Here is a 26,153-nt window from a genome sequence, read left to right as displayed (position 1 = left end):
ACTGACTGACAGCCGGGTCTGCCTGGGTTCGCATACTTCCAAAGACAGTCCCATGCACATGGGTCAATGCCCTCACCATTATGGAGTCTGATGCAATTCAACTCATGGGCGATCATACCATAGGCACCTTTTGGAGTCCTTAAGGATGCTTGTTAGCACCTGTTTTTCTGGGTGCTACAAGCCCAATTTCTGACTTGCAGATTTTAAAGGAGCATCTTAAACGAGAAGGAGGGGGGCAGTGAATCAGAGATTTAGGGAGGGAATTCGAGTTTAGGTCCTTAGCTGGAACATTAAACAAAGATCAAATTATACGCAGGTGGTTTGCAGCAAATATCACAGATCCAATGGTGTAATCTTTCTAGATTATGAGAGTAGTAAACAATTTATTGCGCCTCTATGATTGAGTTTATCAAACAGTAAACACAATAACAGCAGTTGTCACAAATGCTTCCTACCAGGAATACTGGAACTGCAGGAAGTGATTGTCATGCCACCTTCAAAATAAATGGGACAAAAAAAAAACACTAGCGGAAACATGTCCACTTGGATTCCCAGCAGGCAAGGTCTCCAATTGGAATGATGCACTCTCAATTCATTAGAATCAGATGTTTAACACCAACATGTGAAGTCATGTCTGAAACTAGATTTAGAAGTTCAAGCCACCCTTGTTCCCATATAGGTGCCCACCACGCTTCACACAAAAGGGAAGTGTGAGGTTCAGAGTTCTTTGAACTGGAAGCTGGCTGGCTCAAACAGTAAAAGAATTGGGCTTCTGGTCAGGTGAATTCCAGTTCCAGTATAACTTTCTGAAGTTTGCTTTGGTAGCTAGGTGACTGATGACTACTGCACAGGTGAATGGCATTCAAAAGGAGGGAGAAGCACAAAAATGAAATTTTATTGACGTGAACATCTGCCGTTGCTATAACATGACAAGAAGCGTCTACAGCCTAGTCTGCCTGCTCAAGCTGAAGGAAGGCAGCTGGTGATATATAATTTGCAAAATGCAATCGCATGAAAAAATTGCATCACACAAGGAAGCTCTCTAGTTACAGCTGCCAACCCCTAATCATGCAATGCTTTGCTGAGACATTGTCCTTTTTAGATAAAAAAAAGTCACTCGGTCCCTACATTATAAATCCATTTTAAGGTTGCTAACCTGTACTTGGTATTGACTCTGGGGAATCTTCATGGCAGACGGCAGTGTTCAGGACTTGGCTACTTTGTTCAAAGCTGGAGTGAATCAACTCCTGGGGGTGAAAAGACTGTCTTTATTATAGGTAACACAAAAAGAGTGAGAGTATTTCTATAATATAAGGTTGATTATTAATTTCAGAATTTATTATGGAGTCTGGTTTTGTCCAAAACTTAACTTTTTACTGTCAATCTTAAATAGCAGCACAGGAGTGCAAAATGAAGCAAATAACTGCTTTCTGAGTTCTTTACACATACATTAGCTTTAAGAATGGGAACCAGTGTTACAGAAATCATTTTAATCAAGTAGCTGCAGTTAAGTTTCTTACCTGTGAATTTTTGGAATCCTTACTAAAGCTGCTTTCAGCTGTTGAAACCTGAGGGCTGTTAGTGGGACTTCCATTCTGGAAAGCATATTTTGTTATTAGAGATTTATAAAACACAAGTGCAATTCGATAGTAAGTACTTTCCGTCGTAATCTCATGATAGAATTTGCACAGGGTGAGTTTCATACAGCAGGTTTCCCACCCAAACGCTTGATTAGCTACACAATAAATCAGTGAAAAACTACCTCCAGATGGGCGCAAACGCTCTTCAGAACTTTAAATGTCATTTCTCTTGACCGTAATGATCCGAACAGATGCTGCAAAAAGAAAATCAAAACAAAATTTAGTTCCCAGGAACCAATTGTTATGCTAACTTTTACTTGGTTTAAATAAAACTGCTTGAAAAATGCAACCTGCAACATAAACGCTTATTTCAGTCGCATGTTCTAAATAAACCAGGAAATCACCATAACATGGGTTTTGACGGCATATAATCTCTCCAGTTCTACGACGTAGGTCATCGATTCTGTATCGTTGGCCATTTTGCGAATTTGAATTTGGTTTATATCAAAAGCTTGCAGCAGTAAGTATGACCATGAAGCAGCCAGATGTGTGATAGGAGTTCAACTGGTTCATTAGTGCCCATTAGAGAAGGAAACCTGCGTGGTCCGGCCTTAATGTGGCTACAGTCCCACACGCCGTGATTGACTCTTAAATGCCGAGCAAGTCACTCAATTGTAATAAAAACGGCCAACTCCCTACCCACCACCATGGTGGAAGCATCTTCACTGCACAGAATGCAGCTGTTCAAGATGATATGCCACCACCTTTTCAGTGCTGTAAATTCCAGCCTTGCCACTGATAGCCAAAAATGAATAATAATTTTTAAAAATTGATTTGTAGTTGCACTCTGATATCAGGGCCAGTCCCCAAACTGAGACTGCAGTATTGATGTGAGGCAAGCTAGTTCTCAGTGATGCTACCTCTATAGTATAAATGCATGTTCAAATGTTAGAAACACACAATGGATTTATCTATTGCCAAAAACGGAAAGATAGATTAACAGAAAGATAGATTAACATTTCAGACAGTTCTTTTCACCAGAACCTGAAACATTTAGATATGTCGCTTTTCAGATGCAGATGGTTTTTAAATTCAAATTTCCAGATTTCCTTTTCTTCCCCCCCACCTCCCAAAAAAAAAAACCTGCACATACTAGAAATTTGAATTTTTAAAAAAATATTAAAAAAGAGAAATCTCTTAATCAACAGGCTTCCGAGCTAAGAGAAGAAATGACCAAAAGAAATGCATCCCCAGATTATCTCTACATAAAGAATAAAATTTGATCATTAAAGAACGGTTTTCGAAGATGACTGTAGAGAGAGCTGGGAAATTTCTTGCAAGTGCTCCTTTGCTTAAGCATGAATGAATGGAATCAGAGTTAGAGAAACGAAACTTGCCTTCTCTCCTTCCACGGTCTTGACACACAGGGCATTGGGGACGAGAAGGGCCGTGTTCTGCTTCTTCAATGAAATCACTGATGCGACAGGAACAACAAGCTGAATGGAGAGAGAGAGAGAGAGAAAAAAAAAAAAGGGAAAAAAAAAATTCTGTATTCAGCTACTTCACTCTCCAGCAGATGCAATACTTCTTTGCCGCGTCTTACTTCCAAGTACCCTTTCTTCAAATGGAAGAATGAATCAGATTACCTACATTACTAATTCAAAAGCTGATGGAGTAGAAACTTCCCCTTCTCCCAAAGAAGTTGAACGCTTTTGCCTTATGTAGCATCCCACTTAATGTGTGATTGCATTTCACAAATCAATGTCAGATCCAACTAAATTACCCAGTACTGCAACCGTGACCAAGGCAGTCGTTTCCCATCACTGTGGCCATAAATTTATTTCAGAGCACTGAATCTAAGGCTTTTAGAGGAGGCAGAGGCGGGGGGCAGGGCTGTGCTGGGTGGGTGTGAAAGACGTACCTTTGTCTCTTTTAAAATGCTGCTGTAGAAACAGATATAGTTCTCAGTCACATACATCTTGCCATGGTATGGGACTTCCTTATGCAAGGCACATTTGAAACCTATTAGGAAATAGGGCAGGGTTACATACAAAAATCATATAAAGACCTTCAGAATTGAGAGTGCAAAGATCATAGGTGCTTCAACCAAGCCTTAATTTCATCTCAATTTTAATAACGTTAAAAGTCCCTGCATTGTACAATGCAGGTTCATTGGAAAAGCTCGCCATGCCTCATTAATGATTGCTACAGAGATAGGGCATGAGTATTATAGAACACGAGCACACAGATGTACATTAGCCTTGGAAACCACAGCCCCTATTCACCCCAGATACAGAAACTTACTGTCAATCACGTTTTCATTAATGTCTTTAAACTGTTTGAGAAATGTGGCATTTGACTTCACTGTCTAAAAAAGTGGGGGGGTTGAAGAGACAGGGGAAAAAAAACAAAATTAGAGTTAGATTAGAAACATTTTTATCTGGATGTATCTCAGAATCATGTGTTTAGAAGTACAGTAAATAACTATTGTAAATTGTGGATAAAACAGAATAAAGTAGCTGGCCTTGAATTTGTTGTTTAAACACGTAATCTGGGTGGGTAGAAGAAATTCAGGTTATGATTTTTATAGCATTTAGGGGCAGAAATATAATATTCAATCCCACACATAGGCAGGTGTATTAGGAGGCCAAGCGACTCATAAATATGATGCATTAGCCTTTGTGGTGTCCTAGCTATGCAGGGTGCAGGGAATGCAAAGCAGTATGGAAATGGGCCTTTTCCAAATAGACACACCAAAAGATGTTCAATCTAAAGCACAGCCACAAAGTTAGACCATGACAAGATACCTCAGCGAGTTTCCCCAACTACCTTCTTGAAGTGGATTCCCCAGTTGCACAGTAAATGCTGCTGACACCTATCTCAAATACATAAATGGCTTTCGCCCCATGAAAGCAGAACTCATCCGGAGCATATCCATGGAGCAAGCAGAGATTCCAGCCCCAAATGGCCTTCAATTTCTACCTCTTTAGTTTAAAATGCTAAGCTGCGAAATGCTGTCTCAAAAGACCCAAGACGTGGAGATGGAGTTGGTCTCAGATTAACTCCTCACACTACTTCAGTTCTCAGGAGTGACAGAATAATTCCTTGCAGAATTATTCTATGATCAGGTTAGTAAAACTAACTTGGAGAACTGCGTATACAAGATGCAGCAACAAAATATTTATATACTGTTAGACTGCAGTTAAGATGTGGCATTAAGTACTTTCCAACAGACATTGTCCAGAAGGATATCTGACTTCATTAGAGGTGGATACACCCAAGTTTGTTAAAGCAAAACGATTTTTTGATATCTCACACTCAAGTCCATTCTAGATTAAGTGACCAACACTTTCAATTCTTCCATGCATTTGTTCTCTAACTTTGCATCTGTGACTAGACTCATGTTCCATTACTTTCCCAGACATGCATGACAAAATTGTAGGGTTTATATGACTGAGTTCCTTACTGAAGCTGAGGCCGATCGTCTTCTTCCAACCAATGGTTCCTCTTCAGTTTTTAAGCCAGGTGAATCAAAGGCCTGTGATCTGAATAAAGCAACAACAATCACATCAGACAGACAGTCATTGCCACTATGGCCAAAATTCAACATTCCCACTTTGCTGGCACTGAGTTACACTTGGATTAGGGGCCAGGTTTGGACTTTGTAATGCTAATCCTCTGACCTCAGCTCCTTTGTAGATTGACAGACCTGCTGAGTTTTTCCAGGTATTTTTATTTTGGATTTCCAGCATCCGCAGTGTTTTTTTTATTTTGCTTTTATACTAGTGATGAGAGTTTGGGGGATTATTCATCAGCAGGTTAGACTCACAACAGAACTTAACTCCAAAAGAATTTGGTTAAAAGCATCAATTTACTCACAGCAAAAAAAAAAAGTGTTACTATGAGCAGCTTTACAAATCTCACCTTAGTTCACAAAAATGTACAAGATGCACAATATTCAACCAGGTCTTTTGGAAAGGCACACGCACACGCACACGCACACACAGAGAGGCAACTGAAACCCTTGCCCGTCACCTGGTGAGTTGCAATTCTTGCTCTTTCCGCTGAATCTCCGACAAAATGGAATCCGCTTCCGAGCTGGAGACCCTCGGTTGCGCTTGGAGCTTTTTTTTATTCTTCCTCTGCTTCTCGGCCATCAGTCCAACCTCATGAGGGCAGCTGCGGCCAACAAAAAAAAAAAGTGTAGAGAAACCTCAGATCAGCAAACACAGAAAAAGCCACCCGAGAGTGACCTGCGTTACTCGCAATTAAAACCACAGCTCCGCAAAGCAAAAAAAATAAATTGTTCAAGTTAAGTGAGTGACCCGACAGCAATGAGTTTGGGGGGCACGTGGGAGTGCAAGAGTGTGATCATTTAGATGTGATCCCTCCCTTTTGCTGTTGCACAAGTTCTTTCCCAGAGTCACCCATATATATAAAAAAAAAAGTTTGCCTACTAATACTTCCCCTGGAATGAAAAGGCAAAGGCTGGTGACAATTCTTAGGCTGGACTCCATGGGTGGGGTGGGGGGCAAGCAGCCACCCAGTGCTTCACCATTAATGACCCCCTGAAACTTTTTCAACTTTAGGTGCTGGGGGACATGGGCAGGAATCCTGAAGCTCACTCAGCTGCAGGCTGTACTCTCAACTCCTCCCAGAGCCTGGTATCAATCAAAAATCAGCAAGGATGACAGCATTTCCCCCACTCCCATTGTTAGAAACCTCAAAAAAAAAGTTACACACATGGTTTAAAACCCCAGTTACGCCTGATTAAACAGCAATGTGATTCACAAAATTTGATGAACTTGCCCTGAAAGAAAAGGAAGTTAATATCCTGGGAGCGCTGTTAAATTCGTTAATTTGTGCCTAAATTAAGAAGTTTTTTTGGAAATAAGTTCAGAATATTTTAGCTTCTACCTTCATCCTCTGAATGGACAATGTTTAAATTGGTCTACATGAAAAAAAGAAGTCATTTTATTTCAAGCTTTGTTTCCCTGTTTGGAGATGTCTGCGCAAATTCCTAATACATGATTGGTTGCTCACAGTCCAAAACCATCACTCCAGCTCCATGTTGGGAATAAGCAGTAAAAGCACACTGCAAATCAGCTGTAGTGCCACTATGTCGATATAGAAGGAAAACTTACCAGAGTGACTGTTAGATTCCTCAGCTAGACTTAGAGGAGATCAGGGATGAGCACCCTTGCTACCCTGCCAACTGCAAAATCTGGCCCGTTAACTTTACCGCTCTTAATGCTGTTCTTGGTCTCTGCAGGTAGATGATTTGTTAGCTAGCCAAATGTACTTGACGCACATATTGGAAGGAAAATGTAGTATTAGGACCTTCGGGATTGTAAAAGTTAATGGGGAATGGGAAAACAGTACTGACCACATTATGATGTTAGGACTCACATGGAAGTAGAGGATTATAATGGTGAATTTGGTAAAGTCAGCATGAAGATAGCACATAGTCAGGACTGTATTAGTACAACTATTTACATGGTTAAGCGTCATGAGACAACCTAATAAGGCTCAATTCTGAATGACTCTATTGCTATTAGGTTGGTTGCGAATCTGGTCCCATGCTCTCCTGGTGTACTGTATACAGCTGAGGCTGGTGGATGATGACAATGTTAACAATGGCCACCATCGCCCCCAACAGTAATGAACTTGGAATGGAGGACTAGTTTCTTGTAAGAAACAGTAAACTTTATTTACAGACTCCTGATGAGACTACATGCTTGTTCCAAGACCAAGGCTAAAGCAGCTCTGACCCCAAGATTCCCCATGTTAGGGGCTGATTCATCTATACAGTCATATGATCTCCAAAGCAGTAAGACATGGTTTAAAATAATCATTTCATTCTTCCCCATTTTTGTTTTACCTGCTTACTTACAAAAACATCTTAACCCATATTACGTACGATTATATACAGTTCACCCCATTATTAAATTTAATCTGAGTTTTTTGGATTCAGATAGAGCGCCTCAACTCTACAACTGGAGGTTTTTCTATTAGATTGACTCGTACAGGAACTGCAGCATCAGGGACATCCTTAAACAATGGCAGTTCTGAATGATTCACTTCAGAATAGACATACCAGATCTCTGTCGATTTGGCACTGCAAGGGTCAAAACTTTGACTTCGATTTCAGGTGGATTAACCGGTTGGAAGGGTTTCGACTTCCGAGATGATCTATATGTTTTCTAATAATCCCGTTTTCCACTTCGAATCAAGGTCCTGTTTCAGAAACAATTGCACCAGGAACCCATCTTGGTCCAGTTGCAAAATTTCGTACAAAAAGAAACGGTCTCTCCTGTAGTAAACTCTCAGCCTTTACTGTGAAAGTCATGATTCACTTTGACTACCCTGGTTTTTCTTGACCTTCCCCTCTAAATTAGGGAATACTAGACTCAATCTTGTACAAAGTCAGCGCTTCATTAACAATTCTGTAGGTATTAAACCAGTGGTTGCATGAATTGTGCAATAGCTAACCAGAAAATCTTGAAACGTGTTTCTAACGTTCCCTCTGTTAGTTTCATGTTGGTTTTAAAAGATTCATACTGCTCTCTGCTAACCCATTGGATAAGGGATGATACAGTGCTGTTCTGATATGTTTAATTCCATCTAGGTTCACAAACCTTTGGAATTCAGTACAAGTGAAAGTAGTACCATTGTCTGACAATTTCAGGTAAACCATGAACAAACTCTGGTGCAGTTTTTCAATGGTTGCAGACAATGTAGCTGATCACTTCAAACACATCCATCCACTTTGAATGTGCATCGCTAAATCATCAGAAACATAGTACCTAGAAACGGGCCTACATTGTCTACATGTAGTCTAACCCAGGGTCAACCAGGTCGCTCCCACAGATGCAAAAGAGCTGAAATGGGCAACTTCTGCTGTTACTGGCACTGGAGACAGTGTATCACCATTTTTTCTATATCACTGTCTATACCTGGCCATCAGATATAACCGCGTGCGAGCATCTTCATTTTAAAATACCAGGATGCGCGCTATGAAGTTCTTCCAATAATGGTTCTCTTCCTTGCACAGGAATATTGACTCTTGCTCCCCGTAACAAGATACCATCCTGACAACTCAGTTCGGATCCAGGTACAAAGAATGGTTTTAATTCTTCAGGGACTTGTGCATTTGACCATCCTTGTAATACTTGTTCAGAATCTTCCTAAAATTGGATCCCGATTTTTCCAATTCTTTATCTGTCTTGCACAGGCTGGTGGGGAGTCCAGGAAATTAAATGCAAGTACTACCTCTTGAGATACTGCTACGTGCATAGTACTATCTGGCAAAGGGAGACGACTGAGGGGGGTCTGCATTTTCTATATGCACATCCAGATGGTTCATAATTGTATGCCGACAAAATTGAAGTCCATCTTTGAATTCTAGTAGAGGCTATTGGTGGGATTGCCTTATCTTCACTAAACAACCCTAACAGTGGTTTGTGATCTGACACTATGGTGAAGTGTCAACCGTGTAAACATTGATGGAATTTTACCCTAAGTACAATAGATAAGCCCTCTTTTTCAATTTGCAAGGATCCTTTCTCAGGTGCAGACAGGATTCTGGATACATATCCGATCAGCTTTTCAGATAGGATTTAATTTTTTGTGCATTTGCCACAGGGTTTTGTCTCCTCCATTTTTTGATTTCACAGGCAGTCAAATTTCTCTCCAGTGAAATCTTAACTTGGTTCAGTGCAGGGAGGTTGAGTTACCCATTTGCACTGCAAAGTTCCATGACTTTCCCTTCTAAGGCCTCTGTCTCCATCGACTGATTCCTCAGTTCTTCTGCTTCTTTTGTATCTTTTGGCTTCCTCTTGAACATCGATAATTGTTGGGTTTTTTCTTCCAACTGTTTCTTCAGTTGGTTCAGAGTGGCACTACATTCGTTTAGCTTCTTTTCAGGATTTTCCTGTGGAACCAATTCTGACCTGAGGGATCCTTGCTTCCTGTGAAGATCTTCGATCTCATTCCAGAAGACACCATCATATTCTCCTGTCAACTCAGGATTCTTTCCTGCTCGGACTTGAAAAATTTTAGACCTGTTTAATTTGATTTCTTTCAGCCAATCATGGCCCAAAAGGCTGGGTCCTTCTCCAGCTACAACAATTACTGGCAGCTGAGCTGTCTATAGTCGGTATGATACAGGTACAGAGGTGATGCCTTTCGCCTGTATTTCTTCTCCTGTATATGTTTTTAAACTGAGCAGCGGTTTTCTCCAAACTGAATGGCTGGGTGCTTTCTGGGGGTTATTTAAAGATGTGTTTTCCCACCACTGCTCCTGTGTCAACCTCCATGAGCAGAGGCTTCCCATTTACTTGAAGTGTAACAGTGGCTGGTTCAGTTTTCCTGGCCTTCAGATTGTGTAGGGACTAAACATCAGCCTCAGTAGCTTCTGACTCATCTATATTGTGCACTTCATTTAACTGGACCTGCTGTCTGAATGGCTGCCCTGATCTGGTCCTGCACTGTTTAAAACATGCCCTTTTCGTAGCAGTACTGGCATTCTACCTCTTTAAATCTACAGACTTCGGGTGCATGATTTCCCCCACAACAACAACAACACTAACTTCTGGGTTATTGGTGAGCTGATTCCAGCATTTCTTTTTATTTTACTCCTGGTAGGGGCTGTGTCCTGCTTCGCAGTAGCCTCCCTGGTCTTCATGCCACCCCCGGCAGCAGGTTCCTGCCCTAGTTGCGAAACAATGCCACGTTGCACACTCTGCAAAGCCTGCGATTCCCTCTCCGTGACACGCTTCAGGTCCATTTCAACTTCTGCAAACAAGTGGTGCTGAATGGCGTCATCGTTTAGGCCGCAAGCTAAATGATCTCGCAACATGCTGATTAAAGTATCACCGAAGTCAGTGCTCCATTAACTGTTTTAACTTCACGATATATGATACAATCGACTCACCGGGGGCCCTTACTTGAGAGTTAAACTTGAATCTTTGCATGATCACTGAGGGTTTAGGCTGAAAATGTCCATTCATGAGGTCTACTAGCTCAGTGAAGATTCTGGAATTTGGCACGTTCAGAGCCATCAAGCTATGGATTAGGTTAGAGGTTTTGCTCCTGCAGACACTGAGGAGAATTGCCTACCATTTCTCTTTTGCTGTATTTTGATAGCCACAAAGTAGAAACCTCCGCACTCAATGTACTGACTCCAGTCCTCAATGGATGAGTCGTATGGGTCAATTCTGCCAAAGTGAGGCATTGCTGGTGACTACACTTTTCTTTCTTCCCTTTAAATAATCAGCGTTATTTATCCTCGCTGCCAGTTGTAATAAACTTGGAATGCAGGACTAGTTTCTTTTGAGGAACAGTAAAATTTACAGACTCCAGCTGAAGTTACACCTTGGCCCAAGACCAAAGGCTAAAAAAAAAAACTCCCCCCTCCCCCCCTCCCCCCCCACCCACCCCAAGGTTCCCCACGCTTAGGGCTGATTCACCTATACGGTCACTAACTTACTGTCTTTACAACAAGCGCAACCCCACGTGCAACAAAATCCACAGCTCATGGATTGTACTTCCTAAATACATGCAACAATTAAGTTCAAAAAAAAGGAAAACAGAACAATTGGTCAAACACAAAAATATTGTAGGTGAAATTTTTTTTTAAAAAATGGTTCAACGTGAACAAACCAATTTGATCCAGACCGAACCAGAACAAAATATTGCTCCACATTAAACAACAGTTTGCTGAAACACCTCAAAAGAACTTTATTGTTGAAGGTGTAGGAATTTTGCCTCATCCCCAGGAGTATGTAATTGACTGTAAATTCAGCTATGAAAGTCACTATAAATACATACATGCTCCTCTTTTCACTTTGGAAGGGTAGCAAAGGTAGATGTTGAGTTGATGGCCGGTTACACAAGTGGGAGGGATGGAAATAAAGAGACTGATTCAAATTCAACTATTCTTGAAGGAAGAGCCATATCAAGGCCAAGCGGTTCCGGGAGGTAGTATCAAAAGCAGAGACGGGATGTAATTAACTGAACAGAGGTAGGAGGAGTGATGAGAGTAGGGAAGTCCCGGAGTGGGACTTGAACCTGGACCTTCTGGCAAGGATATTACCTCTGCAACACTTCATGGCGATTCTCTGCAATAGGAACTCGCCGAGTTCCATTTCCCTGCTTTTTCCCCCCATAGCATTGCAAATTTTCTCTTCCAAAGAGAATTGGATAATTGTCTGAAGGTCTTGGTTGGCTCTGCCTCCACCATATATTCAAGCGGCACATTCCAGATACTAACCACTCACTTAAAAAGAGACACCTTTTCCTCGTGTTGCCAATGCTTCCTTTACCAATTGCCTTGAATCAGCGTCCCCTGGCTCTTGATGTCGCAATCAACAGTTTCTCCCCATCCACTTTGTCCAGGCCCTCAATCAAAAATCCTCTTAACCTTCAGCTTTTCCAATCTGTGTATGTAACCGAAGTTCCACATCCCTGGAACCATTCTCATGGATTTTTTTTTTGCACCCTCTGTAATGCCTTCACATCCTTCCTCAGGTGTGGTGTCCAGAAGTGAACACAGCACTCCAGTTGACACCAAACCAGTATTTTATACAGGTTTCATCATTAACTTCCTTGCTTTTATATTCTTAATGGGCCTGGAGTAAAAGGCACAACATAAGTAAAGGCAGTCCTACACTCCTGGAAAATTTGGACAGGATCCAATATTGCAAGTCATTTACCATTCCAATCATCTCTTTACTTCACATGGCTCTCAGGTGAAATATTCAAAAAAAGTGTAAAATATCAATCTTTACCCTGAAATCAGGAAAAGCAAAGCTTAATCCAAGTATTAATTAAACTGCTTCTAACTGCGAAGAAAACAGCCCTTTTCTAACTCTTTACACAAATTTAAAGACCCAATTCAGACAGCGTGCAGTGCCACCTTGATTGTTAATTTTTCAAGATTAATCTTTGCAGCAGCTGCAATTAGTTACACTGCTTGTCTCATTTTCACTGCAGTTGTGCACGCTATCCCATACCCGCTTATTAAAACAGCGAAAATGCAAGCTTTAATCTTCCTCCACTTACTGATGCTCACAGGAACATAAAGCAAAGTGAATGCCGCAGTTAAGGTCACTGCTATTCCCAGAATAATCTGGCTGTTTTCAGATAAAATTGTCAATTATTCGTAGCCGTTTCTAACCGAACACCTAAAAAACATGTACGGACGTGTTAAAATGTTACAGATTTGATTCAAACATTACACACACTAACCAAGGGAATCAACCACCTCCCTAATAATAAGGTTGTTCAAATGGTGGGTTTGAAATGTGGCATAATGACTCAGCATTTACCACAAAGTGAAGGTTAATACATTTTCCCTGCAGACTTAACCCTGCCACCAGAGTCAAAAACGGGGGTGAGAAGCCCATCTTTGTGGGCAGAGGGAGACACAAACAAACTAACCTCACCACAGGGTGACCTGCGGCTACAGCTGAAGCCAGGCAGGTGGGTGACTAGGCCGACCTGGAACACTAATTCCCCTTGGTCTGCCCTCAAGGCCACCTCCAGGCAGCAGGCCCAGTCCCTGTTAAGTGTTTTGGTACACCTTTAAGAGGTGTGGCCTACGTTTCTAATGTACAGCAGCGTTAAGGATGTGATGTTACACATCATCATGTGACTTCTGTACATTAGCAGTCTAAAAGGAGATAGTTGTACAGTGAAGACTTGTGTGTACACGTAGAACTAAAACAATCCACATTATTGATCAATGCCTCATAGTAGCTATCAGAGGTTAACACAAAAGGAAGCAACTGAAAAATTCCAGTTGGCCTCTGACAATAGGCCTTAAGTGGCTCAATTGGCTAACCACAACCTGCTGGCCCATTTCTCTCCACCCCACTTCCCCTACCCCCCCCCCACCACACGGGCTGTTTTGTTGACCCCTTTAATCATATTTTGATTTAAAGTTTGTAAGTTTCCGTTAAACTTTGTTCTTGGTTTTACAGCTGACCTGAATTAGGGGCTGTGCCTGATTTATCCCAGTTTTGTTAATTTGGTTTTATCGGTTTTAACTCAAAAGAGTTACCCCCCCACATCAACCAATAATCTCAATCACCCACATTGCACATGGGGCATGTGCGTTAATGCCTGACATGAGTTTATTTGCCCGTGCAAGGTACTAGGCAGAATAAAAAATCTTTTGCTCAGGAGATAAAAGATTCTGAATCAATAAAGCTGCTGCCAAGGAAGTTCAGGTGAAAAATTTAATTCTTACATCAAACACTAGTGAGTGGATATTCAGTAATTTGAATGCTTGCATCACCTCCTTTTGCAGTGGTCACACACTGCAGCCAACTTTAAGAGGAGAAAATTACATTTGGAAAAAAAGTCAGCTTCATTACTGACCCTGACCTGCTTCAAAGTGGTCCATAAAATATTTTAGTCTTCGTCCAGATGCAATGAAAATTTCACTAGGAGCAGGTGATCAAATAATTCATAAGTGATGAAGTATCATTGTTAATCCAATCCCAAGCCAGTTGGTGAACTAGAAAACTAGACACCTATACCTTTCTTGATAATACGTAATGCTGCATTCTGTGAATAAACCCATCTGCTTCCTACCCACCAACAGTGGTCCCAGCAGTCTCTCCTTATAAGTGCTCCAAGTACTTAAGTAAACAATGCCCTTCACCCTTATATCTTAAATTAACATTCCTTCAGATTATTTTCACGTTATTACTGGAGATAGTGTCAATTCTATGTTATCCACACATTGAAACAGGTTACTTTAAAATGGGTGTGTGAAATATGCCACCAAAATCCCCAACACACATATCAGTAATTAACATTTAAATTTTAGAGTGCAGTTATCACACTCTTGTTGCTGTTCTGCTAAGACACTCCGAGAACAATGCCAATTGCTAATGATAAACAATTCAACATCAGGTGAATTCAGTATTGCACAGTTCTATGAATCTACCATTGGATTGTGGTCAACAAATAGCTACAGGGACTGGTCCAGTGTGTTAGCACTCTTCTATTCCAGAAATGCAAGTTTTTAAATATGGAAATGTTGCGATTCCTGATAATGCTTAAACAACACTGTTTTTGGGGCAGTGCGAAAACATTCTTCCTGAACCCTTTATGTACAGAAAGCTGACCAGCAGGAACGATCCGGAGACTGCTGGATTTGCCCTCAGTTTCCCGGCGGTTGTTAAAAGCGAAACGGGAGATTTGCAAAAAAACTATAAAATTACACGACCCTACTCCATTTCACTGAATGGTAACGGGCGATGGCGTTCACAGGTGGTACTCCAGTGCAGGCGCAGCGTGACGACATAGAATGTTTACATAGCAGGCGCGCACACAAATGGCACTTATTCTGCCCAGTTTTTCGCCCTCTGACTCGAGGCCAGAGCATGAGCGAGCCTCAGGTTGACCCAACCGAGACAGGGAAAGTTAGAGAGAGAACACAGGATCCAGCCCAGTCAGGTGGTAAAAGGAATGAGCGATTAAGAGAACTGTCTGAACTTCTCAACTGCCCTGTCTGCCTGGAAAATGCATATCCACCTGCCCAGTCCAGCCCAGCCTAGAAAGCTTCAGCAGCTCTCTCGATTCTAGTTGAGCCGCAGGAGGCTGAGACTTGAGGTAAGAGGGAGTGCTGCTTCCAGCTTTGCTGCTGGGATAGAAAAATTGCATCGATTATTTAAAAAAAAAGCCAAAGCCCAAAAGCCAAACTTAGAAAACTTTCCACAGAAAGACTTGACTCAAGTCTCAAGAGATTCGAGGCAGAGTAATTTGGTAAAAAAAAGGGAGTGCTGCTTACATTATTGCTATGAGAAAGCTAGCCTAGTAGCTTTAATAGTTATTAACACTGCCCAAAACAACTGATGAATGACCCTGGTGATGGGGCATTCTGGAACAGCTGGCACCAGTGCTGGTGAGGTGCACATGGGTTTGGAAATGACAAGTCAAAGGTTACTCAATTATGTCATTATGTCCAGAGGGAAAAAACCTCTCCCAGAGTAGCTTCACTCGGAGATGGTAACCCCATTCGCCATGAAACAGGACTCTTCAAATGGACAGAATTACTAATTTGGAAATCCCAGAAATTCAAATGTACCCACAAACCCAAGTTCTTTCAACTCAGAACTTTCCAGTAACCTACTGACTGCATGAAAACAGGATGCATAATTCTCCACATCATTGAACACATTGATAAAAAAAATTAGCAATTCTGCTTATTCAGCACAGAATTCAATATGAAATTTCACAGAAACGTCTCCAAGCCAAAATACTGGAAAAAACATGCATTTTACAAGCTTAGGTTACCCACGTGCTTTACAGAAACACACAGAAGGCTCCCACAAACAGTGGTGTGGTAAGGATTAGATAACCTATGTTAAGTGTTGATTGAAGGATAAATATTGACAAGGACAGTGGGCAGAACTCAACTGCATCTCAAAGTGACACAGAAAAAAGTAACAAAATCAATGAGGTTATAGCTACTGAAGGATTCTATAAACCACAAGAACAGCATGCAAACTTACTTACACATACTTCACTGGCCAGCAGGCAACAGAAATCTTGGCTGACTTTTCTCGCCCTCACTACCTTGTTAATCTGGGACACTAAATCAACTATAGCACTATTCACCTGCTCCCCTGGCTGAACTGCTTCAGTGTAGACCAAGGGCAGTTAGCTGTGCCTTATGTAACGTGCAGGTTAAAATTGCTGAACCATCACAGGTTTGCAAGCAGATAACATTGCTTGCTGTTTAAAAAAAATGTTTCTAATTACTAAGCATAACCAAACATTTAACATGCAGGTAATGCATTGCAATTATCTGGCTTACATTAGCAACTTGCAAAAATGGTCTTGCTTACATTATAGGGGTGAGTGTTACAATTCCATTAAGTAGACCTATAACAAACATTGATAACTACTAGAACTCACAACAGCACTTTGAGAGCCACTATACATCTCAATCTTCAAAAAATCAGTATTACCTTAGAAGTTCTGGTAAATGGACTTTTTTCCCAATTAACTTCATGCATTTGCCCGGGGAAGGGAAGCTGTCTTTTAACATAGCTGTAGAAATCCTTTAGAATGCCTTTGATCAGTCTCAGCAGAGTGAAATAAGAATGTTGTGTTATCCACTAGAGAAGAACTTTGATAAGATCCTACTGTTACAAGTCACGCAACATCAACCTGCTATGCTAGTCCAATCAGGTTAGAGCAGCCAGTGTATACTAGTCCCCACCTGAAAACTGGCCAGACAGCATTCTCTAAACAAAATAGCATACACTAACAGCTCGCTGAATGAAGTCTGGGGCTGAGAGAACTTTAGAAACAAGTTCCATCAAAGCAGAAAGCATATAAACAATTTCACTTTTTAGAAACAAATCCACTGTAAGAAATAAAGCCCAGTTCAAGTAGTTTTTGCAAAAGGAAAGATACATCAATATTATATTCATTACACTACAGGCCCTGTTATCTTCCAGACTCTCCAAATTTGGCATTAGTATTTACACTTTCCTCAAAACTTAAAACAAATACATTGCTAAATTGTTACAAACTGCATAATTTGTCAATTTACTGAAGTAAAACGTACTTTCACATTTGAAAGTGATTCTTTGCGTAACAGCTACTTTACCAGTTCACAAAAAAGCGGCTGTGAAAATTATTACATAAATGCAAGTCTGTCTTTTAACTCCAAATCAAAAATTAAAAATTAAGTGTAAAGACTTCTTTTTGTTGTTATGCAATTAGTTGAAATATATTGATATCATGTGCTTTCCCATCAAAACACTAAACAGAATTTTTTTTTTTAAAAAAAAACTTCATTCTTGTGGATGTGGTAGGTCATGTGGTGCAGTGGACAGCGTCCCTACCTTTGGGCCAGAAGTTCCAGGTTCAAGTCTCAGTCTGGGATGGCCATGGAAGGCGTGTTCATAGGCATGGCCAAACAGGTTGATCATCAGCCTGTAAATCCTTGCAATATGCCCAATGGCAGGCAGTAATAGAGCAGGTGTTTCTGGGTCAGCCGTACTGCAGAAGGCTATGGCAAACCACTGAAGTACTTTGCCAAACATAATCATGACCAATCCAATGGAAGTCTATGGTCACCAATGCCCTCTTAGGGCATGGTACCTAAAGGAGGAAGATGATATGGGTGCTGACAGCTAGACTGGCTCTTATAACCCATCCTTACTAGGCCAGTTGCCATCGGGTAGGTGAGTGAGCTTTCTTCTTGAACTGAGCTGTTCATGTACCGAACTGCTCCCACAACACCGTTAGGTATGAATTTCAGGATTTTGGACAGGTGACAATAAAGGAACACAATGATGTGTATCCCAAGTCAGGCTGATTTGGAAAGGAACTTGCAGTTGACAATGTTCTCAAGCACCTGCTGCCTTATTCTGAGGTAATGGAATTTAATAAAGGTAATACTTTAAATATTAGTCAATTTTCTGTAATGTTGCTCACAGGTAGTCTGGATTCTGGAGCACGATTGCTATGGTTAACAGCCTCAGTTGTTGTCTGGACAGCAGAGGAACCACATAAGAAAAAAAAAGTGTTTGCCACAGCAGTCAAAGTAGTTAGGCCTGTCATATTTACAGCTGATAGTGGCAGAGCTGTCCATCTGATTTAAACACACCTCAACTATTTTTCAATCAGCAAATAACATCATTAAACTAGAGGCAGAGGCAGTAACTATTGTGATGCAGTGATTCACAAATTCATTTACCCTTATCCCAGAATGATTGAATAAAACCTGCAGGATTTAGCAGACAACAGTCTGTCTAAAGACAGGGAGAATAGGTGGCAGGGGAAGAATGGTTAGGCAAGAGGGTCTAGTTTGACAGAAGTGTGTGTCTGTCCAGAATCTCCTCTACCCAATAAACGTGTAGAAATACTTCCTGTCCTCATTCCTGACTAGCCTAGTTCCAACTTTCAGGTTATGCCTCTCGCTCTTGGCTCCCCTACTAGAAGGAATCATTTCTCTCTACCCTATGAAATCTTTTAATCATCTCAAATACTTCAATTAGACCTACCCTTAATCTTCTATACTCAAGGTAATAGAAGCCTAGATTTTGCAAACAGTCTTCATAATTTAACCTTTTTAGCTGACACTTTTTGCCCATTTTATTCAAGCAGCTTGAAGTCCATAAGTAGATGAGACTCTAAGTTATAGGATGCCAGGTTTCAAAATTAGGACAATGGAGTAAAGCCAGTTTGGCCTACCAGTGGTAATCAGCTTGATTTACTACTGGCTACTAGACAAAAAACATACATATGATTTATTACTTTAATGATGCAAGTGGCAGGAATAAGCAAAAGGGAAGGCAGCCTTGATGGGAAACTTTCATGAGACAACAGGAGAGAAGAATTGGGAAAAGTTCTCCACTTCATCAGCTTATTACAGGACTGCCTCCCAACACTTATTTGGAGGTCAAGGGAAAGCAGCTCTCTCACAGGAGCACCCACCAACCCCCACCCCGCCAACTGAGCTCTACACTGACCCAGAAAAGACCCAGACTGCTGTGCGCCAACCAAGAGAGGGAGTGGTGAATGGAGCGAGTGGTGCGCTATACACAGTATGAGCCTGAGGTGCCTTTACCCACAGGGAGGCTAAACAAAAAGGCCATCAGTTGAGTTTGCAAGCACTGCTTCGTAGAACGCTTTTTTTAAAAAAAAACTTTAGTCAGGTTGTTAACCAGTCACATTTTGCACCTGTGGGTTGACAGTTGGTCAAATATATATTGTAATGTTTTATTGCAACATTAAAAAGGTACGGAGTGTAAAGATTTTCCAAATACATTTGATACAAATTACCCAGAATAAGTGAAGAAGCTCCTCTATACACCCGGTAAATGCCTCTAACCTTGCTATCCCTTGGTAACTAAAATCCCCCTAGTCCATTCACCCGTGCACTTTGGCCACTGCTTTGGATCTTCACGCCCATCATCTACCCTTCCTGTTGCCTAGTTACACCACCTTTCATTTCTCCTCTCTTGGGTACCTGAGAAGAATGTCCTCACCCTCCCCCCACGGCCTCAGCCACTATTCCAATTTTCTTACTTTCTGTTGTCATCCTAAATTTATCCTTCAAACTAACCCATATTCTTCCCATCATCTTGGGCCAAATTAAACTGCTCATGAATCTCAGGATCTTATTCAAGATTTAATTACGGATAAACGGACTCCAAATTCTGTTAGATTGTTACTGCTACAGTAGCAAATCTGAAGTCCTGAAGTGCCCTTCCTCAACCCCAGGCTATTTCAATGTCAGGCAGCCTCACGTTCTCCTTGAATATCAACTCAAAATTTCTGCTTTTACCCTATTGCACATCAGATCCCATTCATCCTTATTTGTCCTTAATCACCTACAGTATCAATTTTTTTTTAAAAAAAATCTTACCCTGGTGTTTAAATCCCTTCCAAGGCTTAACCCATCCCAATAACCGCCTCTAGTCTTGTACACCCTCATCTTCCCAATTGTGCTTCTTTATTCATCCTTCCTCCAACCCCACCCCCGCCTGCACAGCAACATTGCGACTCTAAAAACATCCCATTTCTTTTCTACATCGAAGGCACAGCATAAAACGTGAGTTGCTGTCGTCACGGGTGATCACTTTTCATCTAACCAGCCCAGTTTGAAACTTAAACAGGTGGTGGATCCTGTCAACAGTCTGCTTCAATGCAAAATAAAATTAGGGCAGGACACAAAAGGGCAGCTGATCCAATTCCCTCGGGTAGATTAGATTAAAATTACCCCAACGTTGCCACGAATCCCAGATTAGAACTAGTTGAAGGGCATGATAATAATGGAATATGGCAGATCATGAAACACTGAGCAAACAGGAAAGTAGGATAAAACTGGGTGGCTCACAAACAAAAAGATACTGGAATCGGTTTGATGGTGTCGTTTTTGTACTGGATTATTCTATAATATAAATGAACAGAACCAAACACTTTAGGAGTATGGTAACTCTAGTTTAAATGATTTTAAACCGGGAGCAGCAATATACAGTGCAGTGTAACAAAGGACCCTTAGATGCTTAGCAAGAGTGAGGGGGAAAGTCAAAGTTGGAGAGAAACGTGGTCATTTTTAAAGGTCAAAGAGAGAAAAAGAAGTTGCATTTATATAGTGCCAGTCATATCCTGAAGACATCCCAAAGCACAGCATAGCCAAACTTGAAAAGTAGTCATTGCTGTAATGTAGAGAAACATGGCAGCCGCTTTCACACCGATGTGGTGATTGAGCAAGTAGTTATGCAAGATAGAAAAAGAAATGCTGGTAGAACTCAGCAGGTCTGCCAGTGTCTGTGGAGAGAGAGAATTAACGTTGAGTTCATATGACTCTTCTTCAGAGCTAAAGAGAAAGGGGGTAAATAGGCTATTCATGGTTCCTATTCAGATCGGTTCTTTTCTGTGATAATGGTTGAAGTATAAAACGTTAACCATGAGAGCAACTGGATCTTTCACATCCCTATGAAAAAGGGCAGGACCGTGCCTCAGCTTTAATGTCTCATCCAAAAAAAAAACAGCACCTCTGACAACGCAGTGCTCCTTTGGTACTGCAGTGGAATGCCAGCCTAAATTGTATGTCAAGTCTGTGAAGTGGAACAAGGGGCAAGGCCCCTATTGCTGAACGAAGCTGACACTTAAAAAGATGTAGATGGAACAAGGCAGAGTGATTTAGTAAAAATTGTAACACACGGGATGACAGCTGTGCCAAGGGGTCTACAAGGGTGCACAGGGATCAGAAGCAAAGATGGTGTGAATTGGATTGTAGGGAAGAGGTTAAAATGCAAATAAGTACATGGAAAGCTTGGTAAACAAAAACCAATGAAGTTTTTAAAAATATAATAAGCTGGAGATAAGGAGCCATTGGGGTGGGGGGTACAAGCGGTACAAATAAGGAGAAGAGTAGTGATGGATGAGAAAGACTTAGTACTGGATAGGATACAATTAATTGTATTCTGGATAAGTTGGAGTTTGAACTCCACCCTACGCAAAAAAAGAGCTTGAGGTTAGCATTGAAGGTGAACAAAATAACAGAAGTCTTTCAGCACCACTGGAATATCATAGAGACAGAGCTGATCTTGATGGGACTGGTGTGCAAATTGTAGTGCAGTTTGGAGTTAAACTGGGCATTTGAGTTTCTGCAAAAGCCACAAGGAATGGAATTGGAGCTACTTACCCATTGACAAAAGAAAATAATGGGTTCCAAAAAAAGGAACAAAAATAGTCAAAATGGATATATAAAAAAGGAAATAAAAAGGAAGATTTACCAAGTTTATGAGGGAGAGGATGTCCACTGTGCTAAGATATGACTGTGTAAAGTAAATAACAAGAGATATATTTTAAAATCAAGAAATCATTCAGAAAGAGCACGCTACAAATTTCAAAAACTTCCCATCTGGTTCCCAAAGGAACCAGATTGGTTAAAAATGAGGATGATTAGGGGGATGGTAAAAGTGCTTAATTACCAGTGAGACATTTTTAAACCAGGACACCAGCAATTTACCATCTGGCAGTAAAACAGAACCTAAAATTCCTCTGTTCTGGCTGCGGGGTGGGGTGTGGAAGAGAGGGAGGAAGAGGTTGAATAAAATTACACAATCTGAGTAGGCAGGAGAGGAATTTGTGGCTGAGCCCAAATATGTCCTTCGTCTCTTCTACTACAAATTCTTGTTTTTGGGTGGGAGCATAATAAACCAACTCTCAAATTCAGACATGGAATGATTCTTATTCAGCGTCCAGTATTGCTAAAGGGCATGGGAGATAGTGTTTAAACTTCAATGGCCAGTTTGCCAAAAGTGAATGGAGTACCACCATTAACGTAGAGATGCAATTTGTAAATGCTTCCAATCCTGGTCTTTGAAAATAATGAAGTTCTACTTCCACAGGCACTGATAACAGTAAATTCATGACGCCAGGTTCCCATCCCCTTCATTTGGGCCCAACATTTCTACAATACCCCCAGAGGGAGGGTCCATGTGACTATAATACATATAAATATAAAGCCATTGAATTCTCATGTGAGTGAGGCAGCAATAGACATTCTCACCCATCCTGCCTCATTTTCTACTAGTTTTGGAACAAGGGAGTCAGACATTAAAAATCTTGCTCTGAACCTTTGAGCTTTTTAATCTCGTGACGTCAGGCATCAGATATGGAGGCCACCTTACCTGTTTTTGGACAGCACCCAGAGGACTCTGTCCATGGCAACCAAAGGGGGCCTCAAACTGCCAGCAGTCATCAACTTTCTTGCTTCACTTCCAAGCATCAGGCCCTGCCAGCAGGTAGGTCTGTCCCCAGGGGTCCAGTTGGTAGCTGGCACCACGAGGTCTGAACAGATTCAGTGCTGTGCCTGTCCTGTCCAGTTCAGACCAAAAGGGGGCCCAGGGAAAAAACAGCACAAAGGTGATCTATTACAGATAGAAGGAAGCATCTCCAGCACAAAAAGTGATGGGACACAGACACCACCCCCACCCCCTAGGATTTGAAAATCAAAAGGGCTTTTTATCCAAGTCCATTGTGTTTGAGATTCCAAGCACAGTGCAATCTCTTCAAAAAGCCACATACTCAACTAGAAGGCTGCAATATTAATTTTGCTGGTATGCGGTTGACACAATACATGCTACAAGGTATGGAGGTAACACGGCTTAAAAAAAAAAAAGCCACTTGGGCAAGACACCGGTGGATGATTTGAAAATAGAAAATGCTGGAAAACCTCAGCATGTCTGACAGCTTCTGTGGAGAGAGACAGAGTTAACGTTTTCCCATCCATACAACCTGTCTGCCATGCACGCACACAAAAGTGCTTGTGACCAATAAAGTACGTTTTGCAGAATAAGTTGTTCAGGCATTAAACAGTTATGGTTTGCTTTTTCCATGCAGTTTACTACGCTGGGAGCTTAGATACACTTACAACTATCACCATACAGCAGTGTGACTGGTTCTCCACAATTGCATTTGATTGGTGCCACCAATGTACCTGTCTAGTCAGTGAGGTGTAGAAGGTATGAGATAAAAGGATTTGGCCAGTAATTAAATATTCCTGTATGCAATGTGTCACTAGCCTGTTGTACTTGCTTCTAAGTGATATAACAAGTATATAAATTGTGATGCTAGCTCTACAGTCACTTTGCAGCACTAATTCATTTGCAATTGAGTATATTTTATTTACTGGAAATATAAATGATAAGTCAGTGACCATGTGACAGTAGGCACTTCGATTATCTGTTATTCACAGGAACCAAATATCAAGTCAAGAGTCTGATGAGATACCACCAGCTGTGTGTGTTCTACCCCATATCTTTGAGTTATCCTGATGGTTTAGGGTTCAGGAAGAGGGGAAAATGCAGTCGTGTTTTTGCACATGGTGGCTGAACCCCTCACCAAGTGTACTTTCATGTTTAATGTAGTCATCCGGTGAGACGGTGCAATTTCTACCCCTGCCTCCCCACAAACCTCCCCCAAAACTTTAAATAAAAGATGCAGTTTGTTTGGAGTGAGAGGCTTGGGAGAAACAATCTCTCCACAATCAAGGATGGTCAAAAGGTGAAAATGCTTAGGCGACTGCACCCGCTCCCCGTCCCATTCCAATTTTCCCCTTTCTCACAGATCCCACCGATCCTTAGTGGGTACAGTTGAAGTTTTGGTTGATTGGCTGTTGTCACAGGAGCTTAAGGGAGCCAATACGTCATATCTGCACAGATGTAACATGAAGTGACTAACAGCAGAAGCTCTGATCAATTTTTCTCCTCTGCTCCTGGCTGTCAAGACTGGTTTATGATGCATAATAGCCCTGACAGATCAGATTTAAAAAGGCAGAATCAGATCCAAAACCTTGCTCATTAGCCTAACATTCCACCAGATAGTGCATTTACCCATTAAGCCAACAGGCAAGTGAGGAACTTGCGCTGGGGAACTACTGAACAAATTTATATAGAGTCATAGAGGTCTACAGCACAGAAAAAGGCCCTTCAGCCCATCGAGTCTGCGCCAGTCAAACAAGTACCTAAATATTCTAATCCCATTTTCCAGCACTAGGCCCATAATCTTGTATGCTATGACATTGTAAGTGCACATCCAAATACTTCTTAAATGTTATGAGGGTATTTGCCTCTACCACCCTTTCAGGCAGTGAGTTCCAGATTCCCACCACCCTCTGGGTGAAAAAATTCTTCCTCACATCCCCTCTAAACCTCCTGCCCCCTGATTATTGATCCCTCCACCAAGGGAAAAGTTTACTTTAAAGTGCAGTCACATCTTTTGAATTAATTCTTTGGTTGAAATTTCAAATGAGTAGACAAAAAAAACCTTTTGAAACCATCACTTATTTGTTAATAAGTTGGGACATTTCTGCTTTCTAATGCCACAGCACGCCTATTTTACACAATATTAGCCATCAGTGTTTTTGTTTGCAGCTTAAAAGCTTTTCTCCCCCATTTCACAAAGTTAAAATGTTCACGTGTGTTTTAGCCAGGAGGTTACTATTAATCCTTTGCAGACTAAGCGCTACTTGAAAGTGTCTGCATGTGGAATCATAATTCTCAGAACTGAATGCAATGCTCAGAAATGTGCACACAAGCTTAATAAATAGGAGTTAAGGCCCAGTGCCCTTGAGCCACTGTCCCCCACAATAAAAAGTCTTCAGTATTAACTTTGGCAGTTTGCTGCTGCAGTACTTTGCAAGGTATAATGAAGATCACACCAATATACTCATGCAAAAAGTCAAGTTTAAGACTAAACTTTTAGCCAAAAAGTAGGAGATCGACTTTTTTTTTTTAAAAACACGAGTAATAATCGAGGGGTTGAAATCCATCCCCCTCCCATCATCTCACTATTGCAGATTTGCCAGATTGGAGACTGTTCCTGCTAACCCCATCCCTAAAAAGGTAGCACACAAAGAGCCTAAGCTGTGTATAGAGATTGGAGGAGGATCTCTAACATTCTTCTGACATTTTGAATTCTCTAACTGGTGCACAATGATTTATTTGTCTGCTCTGCAATCAACAACTTTAAGTTTGAACTCGGCTGTGTATCTGTTGTTCTTTCTCAATGTCACGTTTCCACATTAGAGGGTGGGGTTGGCGGGAACATAGTGCCCATTGGTGGGTGGTAGCCTTGACATCACATATTGATGTGTGCAGACATGAGCACTTGAATTTACAATGGATGTGCTATTTTATGAATGAGTAGGTTTGCACCAGGGAGATCTAGACTTCAGCAGCAAGCAGGTGGCAATTAACACAGAAGTTTGGATCTTTTAACTAAAAGCTAGGCTTCAACTTTTATACAAGATCAACCATTACTTTAGTGTATACACAGTACACATTTCTCACGTGCCTCACTGCATTGGCTGGCTATACTCAACGTCACCGAGAGAAAACAGCAAGTACATTACCTCAAAAGCAAAAAAAGATCAATTTACCAATTGCACAAAATTCCCGTCAGAAACACCAACTTGAATTCACCTTTTGAAAACACTGCAGGTTTGAGTCAATTATGCAAATTACATGGGAGAGGAGAGAAAAGTGAAAATAGATGCCATTTCATCCCAAGCTGCAGTATTTC

At 41.2% G+C, this 26,153-nt stretch overlaps 1 protein-coding gene across 3 annotated transcripts in view; it reads right to left on the bottom strand.

Moving 5' to 3' along the window:
• Positions 1 to 16,744, bottom strand: part of si:zfos-943e10.1 (GRAM domain-containing protein 2B) — a 32,361-nt gene extending 15,617 nt beyond the window's left edge. Inside the window, exons 1-9 of one of the 3 annotated variants that reach the window (XM_041204981.1) lie at positions 16,568 to 16,744; positions 5,616 to 5,759; positions 5,047 to 5,125; positions 3,885 to 3,948; positions 3,502 to 3,602; positions 2,978 to 3,076; positions 1,763 to 1,834; positions 1,521 to 1,595; positions 1,157 to 1,247 (exon numbers count right to left, since the gene is read on the bottom strand). In XM_041204981.1, coding sequence (XP_041060915.1) covers positions 1,157 to 1,247; positions 1,521 to 1,595; positions 1,763 to 1,834; positions 2,978 to 3,076; positions 3,502 to 3,602; positions 3,885 to 3,948; positions 5,047 to 5,125; positions 5,616 to 5,759; positions 16,568 to 16,647 — 805 coding nt within the window. In that variant the 5' untranslated portion in view covers positions 16,648 to 16,744. Of the gene's footprint in view, positions 1 to 1,156; positions 1,248 to 1,520; positions 1,596 to 1,762; positions 1,835 to 2,977; positions 3,077 to 3,501; positions 3,603 to 3,884; positions 3,949 to 5,046; positions 5,126 to 5,615; positions 5,760 to 11,860; positions 11,950 to 16,118; positions 16,171 to 16,567 lie in introns of those variants that run through there. The other 2 variants (XM_041204983.1, XM_041204982.1) reach the window with 2 other exon arrangements.
• Positions 16,745 to 26,153: the final 9,409 nt, after the last annotated feature.

Source organism: Carcharodon carcharias, chromosome 14 (genome assembly GCF_017639515.1).
Source record: "Carcharodon carcharias isolate sCarCar2 chromosome 14, sCarCar2.pri, whole genome shotgun sequence".
NCBI lineage: Eukaryota > Metazoa > Chordata > Chondrichthyes > Lamniformes > Lamnidae > Carcharodon > Carcharodon carcharias.
The sequence above is the reverse complement of the archived record's forward strand: the minus strand, read 5'-3'. Positions and strand labels throughout refer to the sequence as shown.